General features: G+C 34.5%; 1 protein-coding gene across 2 annotated transcripts; it reads right to left on the reverse strand.

The window, feature by feature from the left end:
* Positions 1 to 8,207: 8,207 nt before the first annotated feature.
* LOC111897753 (serine carboxypeptidase-like 51) lies at positions 8,208 to 11,709 on the reverse strand. Of its 2 annotated transcripts, XM_023893703.2 has the most exons (14): positions 11,665 to 11,709; positions 11,062 to 11,208; positions 10,862 to 10,956; positions 10,657 to 10,764; positions 10,334 to 10,574; positions 10,022 to 10,065; positions 9,870 to 9,937; positions 9,692 to 9,797; positions 9,365 to 9,567; positions 9,199 to 9,268; positions 9,058 to 9,108; positions 8,919 to 8,971; positions 8,696 to 8,828; positions 8,208 to 8,486 (listed from the first exon to the last, which is right to left on the reverse strand). In XM_023893703.2, the coding sequence occupies exons 2-14, from the start codon at positions 11,195 to 11,197 to the stop codon at positions 8,412 to 8,414; spliced, it is 1,383 nt and encodes a 460-aa protein (XP_023749471.1). In that variant the 5' UTR covers positions 11,198 to 11,208; positions 11,665 to 11,709; the 3' UTR covers positions 8,208 to 8,411. The 2 variants fall into 2 exon arrangements, with proteins under 2 accessions (XP_023749471.1, XP_042751691.1); XM_042895757.1 differs by lacking the exon at positions 11,665 to 11,709 and having other exon boundaries at positions 11,062 to 11,542.
* Between the last annotated feature and the right edge of the window lie 2,606 nt (positions 11,710 to 14,315).

Below are 14,315 nucleotides of genomic sequence, written 5' to 3' on the forward strand. Positions count from 1 at the left end.
GAACACCACAAATTTAATTATTTGCTTGTGTCAAAAAAAGCTTCGTTGTGTAGTTAGTAAGAAAATTGATGGTAATTTTGTGAGAAAATATAAAAAAAAATAATTATCTTGATACAATAGGCATTCAAATACAATGTTTAGAGTAAATTACGGGTTTGGTCCTACACGGGTTTGGTTTGGTTGTTACCACTTACCATCAATCATCAACAGGTATTTGGTAAATGTGTAAAATGACTATATTGTCCTTAAACCAAATTGAGAAAAACCGTTAACTAAAGGGCTAAATTTGTTATATAAGCATATTCGTATCCAAATTAAAATACTATAAACTGAAGGGGATAAACTTGTAATTTGATCATATTCATCATCTCATTCCTCTTTCCCTCTTCAATAATAGGCAGCCGACCGCCTCCATCAATGGACACCGACTTCACCTACCATCGCCGCCAATCTCCTTTTCCCACCATTGCTTCCATCTCCACAAAACCTCTGCCACCTCTTATCATTCCTTTTCTACGGGTTATGTTGGTGGTTGGTGGTGGTGCTTGGCGGAGATGAAGAGGATGTGGGGAGGGGTTTGATAAATATAACATTTTCAGTGGTGGGGATGGGTTCCAGTGTTGGAGTCTTAGGTACCACTATCGACTTCAAGGGTGGGCATAGGGTAGTGGGTAATTGATTTAATATTTAAAATAAATATAACAAAAAAAAAAAAGACAAAATTAGAAAAAAAAAAACCATATTTTTGTGATTTTACATGTAACTAACAAAGGGCATTAACGGGTAACTGACTAAGAGACCAATCAATAAAATCATAGTAATTGAATTTGAAATCATGCAAATTATTGATACCGATTTTTTAAAACCTGGATTAAAAATGCATATGAATGCCAACCACATAAACTAAAAGTGGAATTATTTATTTACTAGTATAATATTTAAGTAAATAGCTTTAAATAAAAAGGTCCCTCGATATTGATAAGGTACTTTACCAACCGTATCAAATGCTACAGAGGGTTGGTCATGGGGTCCATGAAAACAGAGACAGAGACAGTCAATTTAATGAATGACAAATGGGATTATTGCGAGTCAGACATCTGTGCGTTTAGATGTTGTAGGTTTTCGTTAAGGCGTGTCATTTTTTACTATGTTACTTTTTATCACAAAAAAGGCGTGGTATCATATATTTTTTTAACAATTTAATTTAAATAAAAAATTTTAATTTTATTAATTTAAATAATAAAAATACATAGTCGAATTAAAAAAACAACTAAAAAAATAAAAAACACAAAGAAATTTAAAATAAGTTCACACATAAAATAACTAAAACATACTACATAAAGTCTTCATTCGAAAACTCGTCTCCATCGTCATCCTGAGCAGTGGCGGACGCGGACTGTTTTAATAGGGGTATCCCTCGTACTTCAAGACGGTGCATCTAATAAAAAAAAATACACTGCATACCGGAAATTGAGCAGTGACCTGGGACCCCCAAATCCCAATGCACCACTAATGTCCGCCACTGGGGATCCAATTGGAGATCAATATTTTAAATCTCATAAATGTGTTTTACCAAGTCCATGTAAAAATTGTGAAATGCTTCAGTGCTATGTATCTCCGCTTTCCTATCCATGTATTCATTGCCACCGATCTTTATTGGTGTGTCTCGGGGATGGTTTCATGCACGTCATACGTACATATCGCTATTTCTTCACCTTTAATAATGATATTATGCAATATGATACATGCATACTTGACTTCTTGAAGTTTTGCCTCCTCCATAAAAAGTGTTGGTTTTTTAGTATGTACCGACATTTCTTAAGCGCTCCAAAGGCTCGCTCGACAACCTTCGTAGCTCTCTCTTGAGCCATTTTGAATTTTTTTCGTCTAGATCATTTGGACATGAAAATGATTTAACAAAAATAAAAATACTCAAGATAGATCCCATTAACAAGATAATAACCATACTTATATGGTGTTCCATGCATTTGAAAAGACAAATATGGTGTTGAACCGTCATATATGTTATTGAATATGGGTGAACAATTAAGAACATTGATGCTGTTAATCGAATCGAGAGAACCAAAAAAAGCATTTCAAATCCACAGATCCTATGACACCACCACTTCAAGTATCACCGTTAGGGGACCATGATTACGGGGACCATGATTACCTCGCATAAATTGCCCATGGTGTGACGTAGGGCAGTTTTTCCATGCCTAATGAAGACAATCTAAACTTCTTAACATTCCATAAAACCATGTACACTAGCATGATGGGCTTGCAATTACAGGATGTCATTGTGTGTATGCTTACGTAAGTATTTTGGAACGTAAATCCGAATCACATATGTGAAAAAAGTGGAGACTATCTCGTGCAATCCTAGCAAACATCCTAAAACTCTCATCCCACGCATCAGGAGGGATGTCATATGCTAATTGACGAAGTGCGGTTGTGCATTTTTGTAAGGGAGTGAAACTGAGTGTACCTATAGCATCGGAACATTATTGGAAATAACTACACTCCATTGTCAAATCTTCGACTATACGTAGATATAAAGGTTTGAGCATTATGAACTGCCTTCAAAAATAGTAGCCCTGAAAATTTGCATGCTCGTCAAAGTAGTATTGCATCAACCGTTGGTGAGCTGATTCACGATTTCTCTAAATATATCTTCGTGATCACTGTTGAAAACTTTCAGCTTCTTTATTGCATAATTTAACATCTGGATCCTCGAGGTATGAAATTTAAAGTAACATATGAGTTTTGTGTTGGCCATAACGTGGTGGAAGTATCACCACAATGTGGCATGGCCGCATGAGACGCGTATCTCATTTAGGTGTCACACCGTGAGATTATAGTGGTCACGACATGGCATCTAGGCATGGTGAAAACCCTAATTTTTGCGGGTTTGATCCTTATTTAAGGGATGTGATGGCTAGGGTTTTCACACCCTCAGCCTCCATCACCCCCTTTCACCCTCATAGAAGCCCTAACATCCATTATTGAAGATCTTGAGTTTTGTTGGTGTTTTGAAGGAGAAGGAAGCACACTTGGGGTATAAATCTAGCTTGAAAGCCTCATCATTATCTTTTATCTTATATTATGGACCTTTGTAAGTGTTGAAGATCCAAACTTTATTGTTCTATGTTTCTAGATCTAGGTTTTTGTCCCTTATCTTCAAGTATGACTTAGTTGGAATGGTATGATTCCATAAAGTTAGCAACTTTATGGGTCCTTGAGGTCCCTTGATGAATATAAGGTTCATATATGAAGTTTGCTAGTGTATTGAGCCCCATATATGAGATTCTTGGTGTTATTTCTCCATTTTGACCTAGCTTGAGCTCTATACTTGTATTGGACATGCATGGTTGAAAAGCATCGATATTTAGATGATATTGGACGTTAGGAAGCCTTCTGAAAAGGAATGAATGGATGGCTTAATGGATTGAGAGCTGAATCCATTAAGTTGAGAAAGCCTAGTTTTCACGATGTGACAGTTTGCTCGCCACGACGTGGCAACTAGAGGTTTCCTGACTATTTTGGACGAAATCTATCACGACTTGGAGGCATGACCATCACAACGTGACAACATAATTAAATCGTGAATGAGTTGGATCGTGACCGAGATTTCGATCGATCCTAAGTTGTTCTCCACAACGTGACCATGGATTGATTAGAACGTGGAAGCATGCTGAAGTCATCGTTGACTGTTGACTTTTGGTCAAATTGCTAGTTCTAGAATGTAGACTATGGTGTGACCTTGTGTGATTTAATAAGTGGGCTGTAGTACCTGTTTCATGACATTGAAAGGCAAGTCTTCTCACTATACTATGTAGGTTGCTAGAATGTCTGTGACTCTTGCATGAAAGATTGTGGTTGGATCACAACACTTGTATGAAAGAATGTAGTTGGATCACAATACCTGTATGAAAGACTGTGGTTAGATCACATCACTTGTTTGTCTTTGTGACTTGCATGGAAGACCATGGTTGGATCATGGCATAAAGGCTATGGTTGGGCTGTAGTCTGGAAGTGACTCTAAGACTATGGTTAGATCATAGCATTCACATGGGTTGAAACACACCCCTAGGGATGCCCCCCTGATATATATGGTATGTTGTATTTTGGGGAACTCACTAAGCTTTGTGCTTATAGTTTATGTTTCAAATATTTCTGGTGCTTTTGGTTCCATAGGGAAAGGCCCGCGACTTGATCGCACCGCATCCCCTGATGTTTATTTCTGCATTATCTATTTTGATTACTCTGATATTTTAGAATACATTAAACATTGTCCGACTTTGAATGATTGTTTGTATGATTTTTATGGTTTGAAAAATGAAAATTTTTACTAGTATTTTAATATATTTGGAACGTTACACATATAGCGTCATAAGTTTTCTACGCTATTTGAGCAGAACTGGCGATGACTTTAAGCATAAATTGAAATTCTTTAGAAGGCGAAGATGATGATATTTTCTAGTGATTTTTGAGAAAAATAAATATAGAAAGATAGAAGAATTGTATTTAGGTTTGGTAAAATAAGGGTTGTGAGGTTTTAAAATTTTCAAAATTTGATCATTCAAACCTGGGAAGAAGGAAAAGTAGAGTAAAAGAAGCGAGAGAGAAGGTGCGAAAGAAATCTACCGCATGTGGCAAACCACGCCTGAAACCACAGGGTGGGTGCGATGTTCCCCCCGCCACCGTGGCAAAAGGTGTGGCCAAACCATACCCACACCCTTTGGTTTAACTAATCATATTTAAAGCATCTCTTATTGGAAGCTTATTTTATGACCTATTACTATTTGCTTTAAATTATTTATGACTTATTACATTGGAGCAATAAGATTATTTGCTTTTTTTTTTCTATCGACCACTCAATATATATTGAGTGATCAATATACTTTCATGTTTAGTTTATTTAAGCCCTTGATCGGTCAATTTTACTTGATTATATTCATTTTTTTATAATTATAATTGACATAATTTATGAATGGACCTGCTTTGATGATATTTTTATGATGTGTTTCAGGGTAAAAAGCGATGTAAAAAACGTTAAAAAATGAGCTTACGGAAGTTGGAGTGCAAGACATTAAAGATAGAAGTTTTTTAGTGAAAAGTGGAGTTTCTTCAAAAATTATGACTAATTTTTTTTCAAGATAATTTGTAATCATAATTTTAGAGTAAATTACATTTTTTCGGTTTTGACATATTTTTGGAAAAGTTGATACAAAATGTAGTTAATGGTATATGATTTGGGCTTATTTATGTTCTATCATGTATTTAAAAGGCTCACGGTATGGGTGGGGTGTTATAACACCCAAACTTTGCTACCTCGCATGTCAACACAACACTATTATGCTATAACATGAAGTAGGGGTGACGTTTCCATGTTATAATATGACGTAGCGAGAGAGAGAGAGAGAGAGAGAGAGAGAGAGAGAGAGAGAGAGAGAGAGAGAGAGTATGTACATCCAATAGTTTTTTCCATATCAATATGTTATAACACCAACATGCCTTAACATAACATGAGGCTGAAATGGTATTCATTTGCTCTTAACGACTTACAGACGTTATAGTATGCCATATATGACTCTCAACACCTCTTAAGAGGTCCATACCTACTAGCTTAAAATTGGTCTAAGATGTTTCTAAAATATTAATATATTAAAAGGGAAAATGAGTTATATAGGTAACTATGTTTCAAAATCGTTCAAAAAATACCATTCAAGTTTGGTGTGTCCAAAAAACACCATCCAAGTAAAACATTTGTACAAAAAAACACCAACGGAGTACATTCTTTGTTCAAATTTGACATTGTGGTAACCGACAATTACCGGTAAAAAATAAGTAAAGGAAAAAAAACATGAGGAAATGACTCAAAGGGGTAACTATGTTTCAAAATTGTTCAAAAAACACAATCCAAGTTTGGTATGTTCAAAAAACACCATCCAAGTAAATTTTTTGTATAAAAAATACCAACAAACTATATGTTTTATTTAAATATTACCCACCGGTAACTGACTCTTACAGGTTAAATGATGATTTGACTTAACTGTTATGACATGACATAATAATTATTGACAAAAAATACATGATATATTCCTCCTTTAAAAATCTATTTAGGGTTTCTTCACGAACGAATGAATTCTTCTTCTCCTATAATTTCTCTTCTTCTTCTAAAGTGATGATCTCGAACTCAAGTCCAAAACCCTAATTCTTGACTTAAGGCAAAAAGGGCTCCTTTACCCCTGCCTCAATGGGCCTCCCTCCCCCTAAGGCCCAAATCCATAAAAAGCCCAAAAAGGCATCCAAGCCCAACCACAAGGCCTCTAAGCCCCAATATGGCCCAAGAACCCCCAACATGGCCTTAAGCCCAAAAAATGACCTGCTACAATCAGGTGGGACCGAGGCCTAACTTAAACAAGTCCATGCATACGCCCAACATATGCTGAAGCCTCTGCGATATGGATTTTGAGCCAATACACCCGACGTACTCCTAGCGTACGCCCAACATACTCGACTAGGATCAAGAACCGCCAATCTTCCGAAGGCCATAACTTCTTCATCATAAGTCTGATTATATAGTCATTTTTTTTGATGCCTAAATCAAACTTGTTTAAGTTAGGCCTAAATCGGATCGCAGCAACATATGTTGGGCGTATGCATGGACTTGTTTAAGTTAGGCCTCGAATCCTCTTGATTGTAGCAGGTCATTTTTTGGGCTTAATGACATGTTGGGGGGTTTTGGGCCATATTGGGCCTTAGAGGCCTTGTAGTTGGGCTTGGATTTCTTTTTGGGCTTTTTATGGATTTGGGCCTTAGGGGGAGGGAGGCCCATTGAGGTAGGGGTAAAGGAGCCTTTTTTGCGTTAAGTCAAGAATTAGGGTTTTGGACTTGAGTTTGAGATCATCACTTTAGAAGAAGAAGAACAATTTTAGGATAAGAAGTCATTCGTTCATGAAGAAACCCTAAATCGATATTTAAAGGAGGAATATATCATTTATTGTTTTGTCTATAATTATTATGCAATGTCATAATAGTTAAGCCAGGTCATCATTTAACCTGTAAGAGCCAGTTACCGGTGGGTAATATTTGAACAAAACATATAAGTTTGTTGGTGTTTTTTGTATAAAAAGTTTACTTGGATGATGCTTTTTGAACAATTTAATTTGAAACATAGTTACCCATTTGAGTCATTTCCTCTTGTTTTATTTCCTTTACTTATTTTTTTACCGGTAATTGCCGGTTACTGCAAAGTCAAATTTGAACAAAGAATGTACTTTGTTGGTGTTTTTTGTACAAATGCTTTACTTGAATGGTGTTTTTTGGACACACCAAACTTGAATGATATTTTTTGAATGATTATGAAACATAGTTACCCATATAAAGTCATTTTCACATATTAAAATGGACAAAACATAGGTAACTATGTTATTTCACGTGTATCTAATGGAAGAGCTTAGATGATAGTTAGAAGGACCAAAACTGATTAATTTGGAAACCAGGGTGGTGATGGTATCAATTTTTCAAAACTATGACCAAGCATACAACAGGAACCAAAACTATCATTTACTTACTTTTTTTATTTTATTTTATTTTATTTTATTTTATTTTATAAAATTACAAGTAAAACAGGAATGAATATGATTTTAAATAATTTGTATAGATATTCTAATACTTTTACATTAACATGTCATATGTGGGTTTTATGCACATTGCAAATTCCTGTTTTAACTTCTTAAGTAATATACTACTTTTAATATATAACATAGTATCAAAATACAATCCAACAATTTAAATAAAGAAAAACAAATCACTATTTTCTATAAACAATTTTATACTTGAAATAGATAAAAGAGAACATTAAAATATTGGTTACTAATACTTTATGTATGAAGAAGTATTACTTGAAATAATAATTAATCTAAAGTACAAATCATATCATATAATGAATTTTGATATGAATGAATTTTGGATGTTGACCTACCATGTGTTCAGCTCCAAGGATCCAGTAGAAAATAGATTTTATAAGATTTGGTGAACCCTTTAATTACTTCTTGTCCCCACAATATATTAGATATACCCACGTTTCTATTAAAAGTTAAATACAAGTCTTTATTTTAATACACCAACAATCGTTGTAATCTTATATATAAATAACAGTAATCATTTAAAAAAAATTAAGATAAAGAAGCCATCTTAAGTAAATGTATAAAATGCAGAAATAAATAATAAATAATAATACATACTTATCTCAAGTTCATTTCAAAAGTCACAATTCTTCAATTTTGTACGATTTCTAGCTTCAACATTCAATTAACAATAAAAATTAGTAACCTTTTCCTAATTTTGTGTTTTTTAACTACTTTCCGATTTATTATTTTCCATTTTTCTCTACAAATCATCATTTACTTTGTAGACACAGAGGAATGAGTTATGCTTCCCACCATTTCTAATGCTACACATGGTTGATCTACAGGCACCTGAAAATTGAAATAAAAAAAAATGAAAAATTCAAACGTAAAAAAGATCTTGAGTATTAAAGTTTATGAAATGACCCTTCTGTCACAGGGAAATCACAAAAATGGTCCCACAATTTATTGATTCAAATAATATCTCGATATAGTGATGTGTAGAATTATAACAAGAATATTAAAAGAAAACTTAGAGGGGGTGTAAGTGTAAAACTTACAAAGTGACCAGCTTCAAGAATCCAATAAAAGTGTAAATTTCTGTAAGATTTGGTGAACCCTTTTGTAATTCTATTATCTCCACAATATATTGGAGTTCTATCAAGGTTCAAGAATGTCTTTAGCCCTTCCCACCTTTTCATTCAAACAAAACACAAGGGTAAAATAGTAATTCCACATTAGATTAAGTATAAACACCACGAGAATAGTAAGATTCAAACTTACTTGAGCTTCTCAACCCATGCTTCGGTTCCCTTTGTTGCACATATAACATCAAGCTAAAAAAAATTCCCACCAAAATGACAACAATAATAAAGATTCCCAAATTAATCAAAATTTAATAAAAAAGGAAAATAGATCTTACTTGACCATTATATATAGTCACGTTGACTCCCTTATTCAAGAGTTCATCAACCTAATTAACAAAATAAATGAAACCCATGTTAAAAAATTGATTTTTTTTTCCAAAATTTAAAATCTTGTTTTTGATTTATAAAAATCTTGCCTCGTTTATTCTTGGTCGCATGAAATCGCCTTCTAAATATGCAAAAACAAGATTCGATTGTCCTCCCCATCTGTAATCGATATCATTAGATTAAAAACATTCTTTATGGAATATATTTATATTAAAATATTAAATTCAATAAAAGAAAACATAAAAAGAAACTCACTCCACATTATTTGGGATAATCCCAAGTTTCTTTCTAATGGCACCATTCATCAAGTAACCAAGGCCACCATTTCCACCTGGAGATTTCTTCAATGAATCAAGATATCTTGAGTACCTCTTCTTTGGGGTTATTTTCGTCATTAGCTCTGATGCTGACATGGACAATGGATCCATCTCCGAATCCAACATGAAATTGTAAAAATCCTACACATAACCCAAAAAAAATCGTTTTTTATTGAAAAAAATGTGTAAAACCGAAAAACTGCCCAAAATATAATGGTTTTGTTGTAATTTGTCCTTTTTTACAAGGGTAAAAAGTGAAACATACAACGGAGTTGCTATTGGCACTAATCACTTCTTCAAGATCACTCCATGTTTCTGTAGCATCTCTCAGTTTCCCATTTGCAATTTGCTGCTTTATTTTCTCAACTAGACTGTTGTTTCATGACATGAATTTGTCAGAAAAAAAGAAAATACAATCAAATCTAAAGAAATAATGAAGTCACCTGTTTGATTGTGTCAAGCCATTGTCGCCTATCCTTGAAACATCCTTCAGAAGAGGACCCCACGATACCTAATAATTCCAATTTCAAAAGTTTTTGAAAATTTAAAATCATGTTTAATATGTTCATAATCATATTTGTTCAAAGTAAAGTACCACAAAATCTTCAGGTGAAATCCAACTATCTCCCAACGCAATTCCTACACATAAATCACCAAATCGACTTCATGACATTTATGCAAGAAAGTTATTCTTAAAAAACCCTTTTTTGCATCTATATTTACACCGTTTGTCCAAAAATCACTCATTGTAAAAAGGGGTAGTGCTATTTTTGGTACTTTCACAAGAAAGATGGTTAATTTGAAGTGAAAACTACATACAAAGGTCGAAAAAATTAATCAAAATACAACAAAAGAAGTAAACTTTTTTGGGAAATCTTGAAAAAATATGGTGTGTAATTGTGTATACCTCCAAGAATGAGATTTAACTTTTTATCTTCAATGGCTTTGAGAGCAGATAATCCAAGAGTGACTGCATATTTACCACCATAAGACTCTGCTACTATATAAAGAGGACTCTTTTGAAGAGTTTCATTTCTATTAAATATTTCAATCAACAATGTCGTTAAATCAGTTGCAGCCTCTTCATCAGTTTTCACCAATAACTCTCGATCTTCAACAAAACTGTATCCAGTCCCAACTGGATTATCCTAATTTCCCACAAAAAAAGAATATAAACAATATTAAAAAAAACAAAACAATAGTTCAAGAAAATGTATCATAATTGCTTACCACAAACAATAGATCTGCCTTTCTTAGCCATGTAGAGTTTCTTGGCTTCAAGAAAGAGTCTAATGGGCCCACCTCTTCAAAGTTTCCAGTTCCAACTCCTGAAGCACCCTGAAAAACACATACAAAGATCAAAAACACATTTTTGAAAAACAAAACATGTTTTCACTTTTCACATTTGAATGAAGTCATGAACACAAGTACTTACAGGTCCACCTTGTAACCAAAGAATTATAGGCCATGGGTTGTTTGAATCTTGAGTTCTATAAGGACTTTTATAATACCACCAGAACATATGAGCTTCTGTGTTTAAAAACACCATAAAAAACGCACACGAATGTCAAAAGATTGGATTTTTGAAAATGGGTTAAACAAAAAGAATTGAAGTATTGAAGCTTAGTCGCTTACTAGGTCTAACTTCGACGTAACCCCATTGTTCTGATCCATCTGAGGTCCCTGCAGCCATGGCGAATCCTCCATGGAAAAGCGGAAGAATGAAGAAGAAGAACACAGCTAATAAAGCGACAAAATGGGATTTCCCCATTTCAAGAGAATCTGAAAGAATCGCAATCGAATTCGGATTTCAGAGATAGATATTTAACTGTTTCTTTTTATATGAAAGAAACTCTCGCAATTATTGAGGAAGATGGGTGACGTTTATTTAAGTCGACAAGAGTACACCAGTAAGAACAAAAAACGTGGACGACGGGTTACGATTCATAGTCATATTTATATCCGAAAAAACTCTATTAATTTGGCTGATAAATTAGTGTTTTTTCAAGGGTTTGGTAATCAAAAAGTTTAAGCGTAAAGTGAATTTATGAGAAAGGGATAAGATTGGTGAAGAAGATGGAGTGTAAAGAATGGTCAATTGCTGTCAAGAAAGAGACTTTACTGAACTATTCCTCTGATCAAATGCCTTCTACTACTCACGAACCATAAATATACCTTCTGCACTTGATCACAAAAACAGAAAAATCCCACCAGAAATTACTGGTCCATGATTGTTACCTTGTAGTTTGATTGCTTTATTGATAAAACCCTTCCTTTTCTTTTACTCCAATAAAAATGATGACATACGGCATACATATATTCTATGAATCCATATATATTTTATTAATTACTTAAATATATACGTTATTATTAAATATATAGTTTATATATTTTTTAAATCCGGTTTATGCCTAATTCTAATAAATCTATAGAATCTTTATCTTAATCTAATAGGCATTCATGACCTAAGATATATAGTTTATATATTTTTTAAATCCGGTTTATGCCTAATTCTAATAAATCTATAGAATCTTTATCTTAATCTAATAGGTATTCATGACCTATCAAGATCAAGGGGAATTCGTCAAACAAGTTACATTCTACACACTCAAATAAGTAATAACCTTAAACTTTTCTTATTTTGTTCTTGATTATTCATTCGTACATATACTGACTATATCATCGAAGTGTATTCTCGGGTTCTGACCCGAGAATATTGCTAACCGATTCATTTTAGGTGATGCCAGATCCAAGATCAGAACTACGTTCCAACCTCATACTATATTACGAATCCATGTATTCATCATTGGCACCATCATTTGGACCTCAGACAAACAACCTCGAACTCGTTTTTTCTACGACCTTTTCAAATATGTGTGTCTTCGTTCCAAAAAAAATGAAGTACAACCCATATAGTATAACGACAACTTAGTTGTTACGTGGATGATAATTCCATCGTTACTAGAGGTGGAGTAGGCGGCACAAGTGGTGGTATGCCACCAACGGTGTCAAAGTGGTATGGGGCATATACTCCTTCCACTAACTGCAAAGGTTACTAAGGCAATTGATGCCTCATAACCTTCAAAGGTTTTGGCGTAGCTTCTCTACTTGTCGTTGCCTCTGTGATCGCCGACTTCGGAACCCTTAGTGGCCCCGACATCTACTCGGTTTCTAATTTTCTACAATACCATCATCCGATAGTTTATAGTAGAACAATTCCCCAAATATGTTGCACACAATCATTATTCATAATGATGGTCGACATGTGTGTTCAATTCCTTGAGTTTTGACAATAGCGATTCTCCTTCTAAGAATCTAAGGCTTCGTTTAATTACAGAAAAATAGGGTGTTCTATGGAAAAAATTTCTAAGAAAAATGAGAACTTTGAAAACTTGTTTAGTTAACATTTTTTTTGTAGGTGGTAGTGTGGGTGTTATGAGGGTGAGTAGGGTCGGTGTAGGTGAAAAGGATGACGGGTGAAATGACAATCAGTCTTAATATGTTTTCTATGCTAACGATTAACCAAATTATAACATTCGGTTTTGAGAAATGTTTTATTTTTAATTTAAAATTCGACTTTGGGAGTCTCCACGATGTGGGCTTGCTTACCCTCAACCTCCACCACCATCTTTTACTCAGAAGAAACCATAATTCCTTTTTCTCCTTTGTTGAACCTTTCTTGAGTGCATTTGAGAGATCTTGAAGGAAGAAGCAAGAAGGAGTAATCCAATAATCAGCAAGAAAGTCCAGACTTCCCTTCCTAACTTGATTATGGACCCTTGTAAGTGTTCAACGCTCCACTTTTTTGATAATAAGTTGCTAGATCTTGGATTTTACCCCATTTTCTTTATTATCTTGTTATTTGGGATGGTGAGATTTCATAAAGTTTGCAACTTTATGAATATCTGGATAATTCGGAGTAGTTCATGGTTTGGATCTGAAGTTTGGTTGGTTGTTTGAGACATGCATAAGTTTTTTTTGCCATAAATCCCATTTTGACCAAAGTTGAGACCAAGACATACATGTCTAAAAATCACCAATATTTAAGTTGGTTTTAGTGTTATAAGCTCTTTTGGAGCAAATGGGTTTGATACTTAAGGGATTAAGTGCTTCTTGGTTAAGCCCATGCCATGGTTGTGCTTTATGGACCTAAGACATGAGATCTAGACCCCTTGGTGAGTCTCAAGGGATAGTTGGAAACTTTATCCATTTAGACAATAATAATGATCAGATTTGGACTTTGGAACCTTTGGTATTGGAGGATTTGTCTTAACCCATTAAGACACTTTGAACCCAGTGCTCACAGTGTGGCGAATGGGGAAACACATATGTTTTTCCGTTTGGGGTCCATGACGTGTCCAAGGATGGCCACAACGTGGCGAGTCAACTTTGACCGCTGAATTTAACTTTTAACTTGCATTGACTTTTGGTCAAACTCTTAGTTTTGGAAGGAAAGCTAAGGATGTACTTTGTACGACTGTATAGGTGGTTGATATCATCTCTATTCGCGGTAGTAGGAGCAGTAGCGGTTGATCATCATTTGTTAGGTGAGTATCTTTACTATACTCGTGGGCAAAGGCACTAATTCCGACCTACTAGATTACGATTGTAGGATGATAGTTGTCTTTGTAACACTTGTTGATATGCTTGTATGTGCTTGTTGTCTTTGTGACTCTTGCTGATATGGTTGTATGCTTAGTTGTAGCGGATGAAATACATCCAGTACTGCTTGAAAGATACCGAAGGGGGGTGAAATAGACCCAATACTGGTTGAAAGATACCAAAAGGGGTGAAATAGACCCAGTTGGATTGAAAGATACTGAAGGGGGTGAAATACACACAATACCGGTTGAAAGATATCGAAGGGGGTGAAATAGACTCAATTTAGT

This window comes from Lactuca sativa, chromosome 6 (genome assembly GCF_002870075.4).
Source record: "Lactuca sativa cultivar Salinas chromosome 6, Lsat_Salinas_v11, whole genome shotgun sequence".
In the NCBI taxonomy this organism is placed as follows: Eukaryota; Viridiplantae; Streptophyta; class Magnoliopsida; order Asterales; family Asteraceae; genus Lactuca; species Lactuca sativa.

Coding starts and splice junctions, on each gene's coding strand:
- LOC111897753 (XM_023893703.2), bottom strand. CDS start 11,197: ATGGGGAAATCCCATTTTGTCGCTTTATTAGCTGTGTTCTTCTTCTTC. Junction 10,765..10,861: donor TTTGGTTACAAGGTGGACCT/GTAAGTACTTGT, acceptor TGTGTTTTTCAG/GGTGCTTCAGGAGTTGGAAC. Junction 8,487..8,695: donor TTCTTGAAGCTGGTCACTTT/GTAAGTTTTACA, acceptor TTCAATTTTCAG/GTGCCTGTAGATCAACCATG.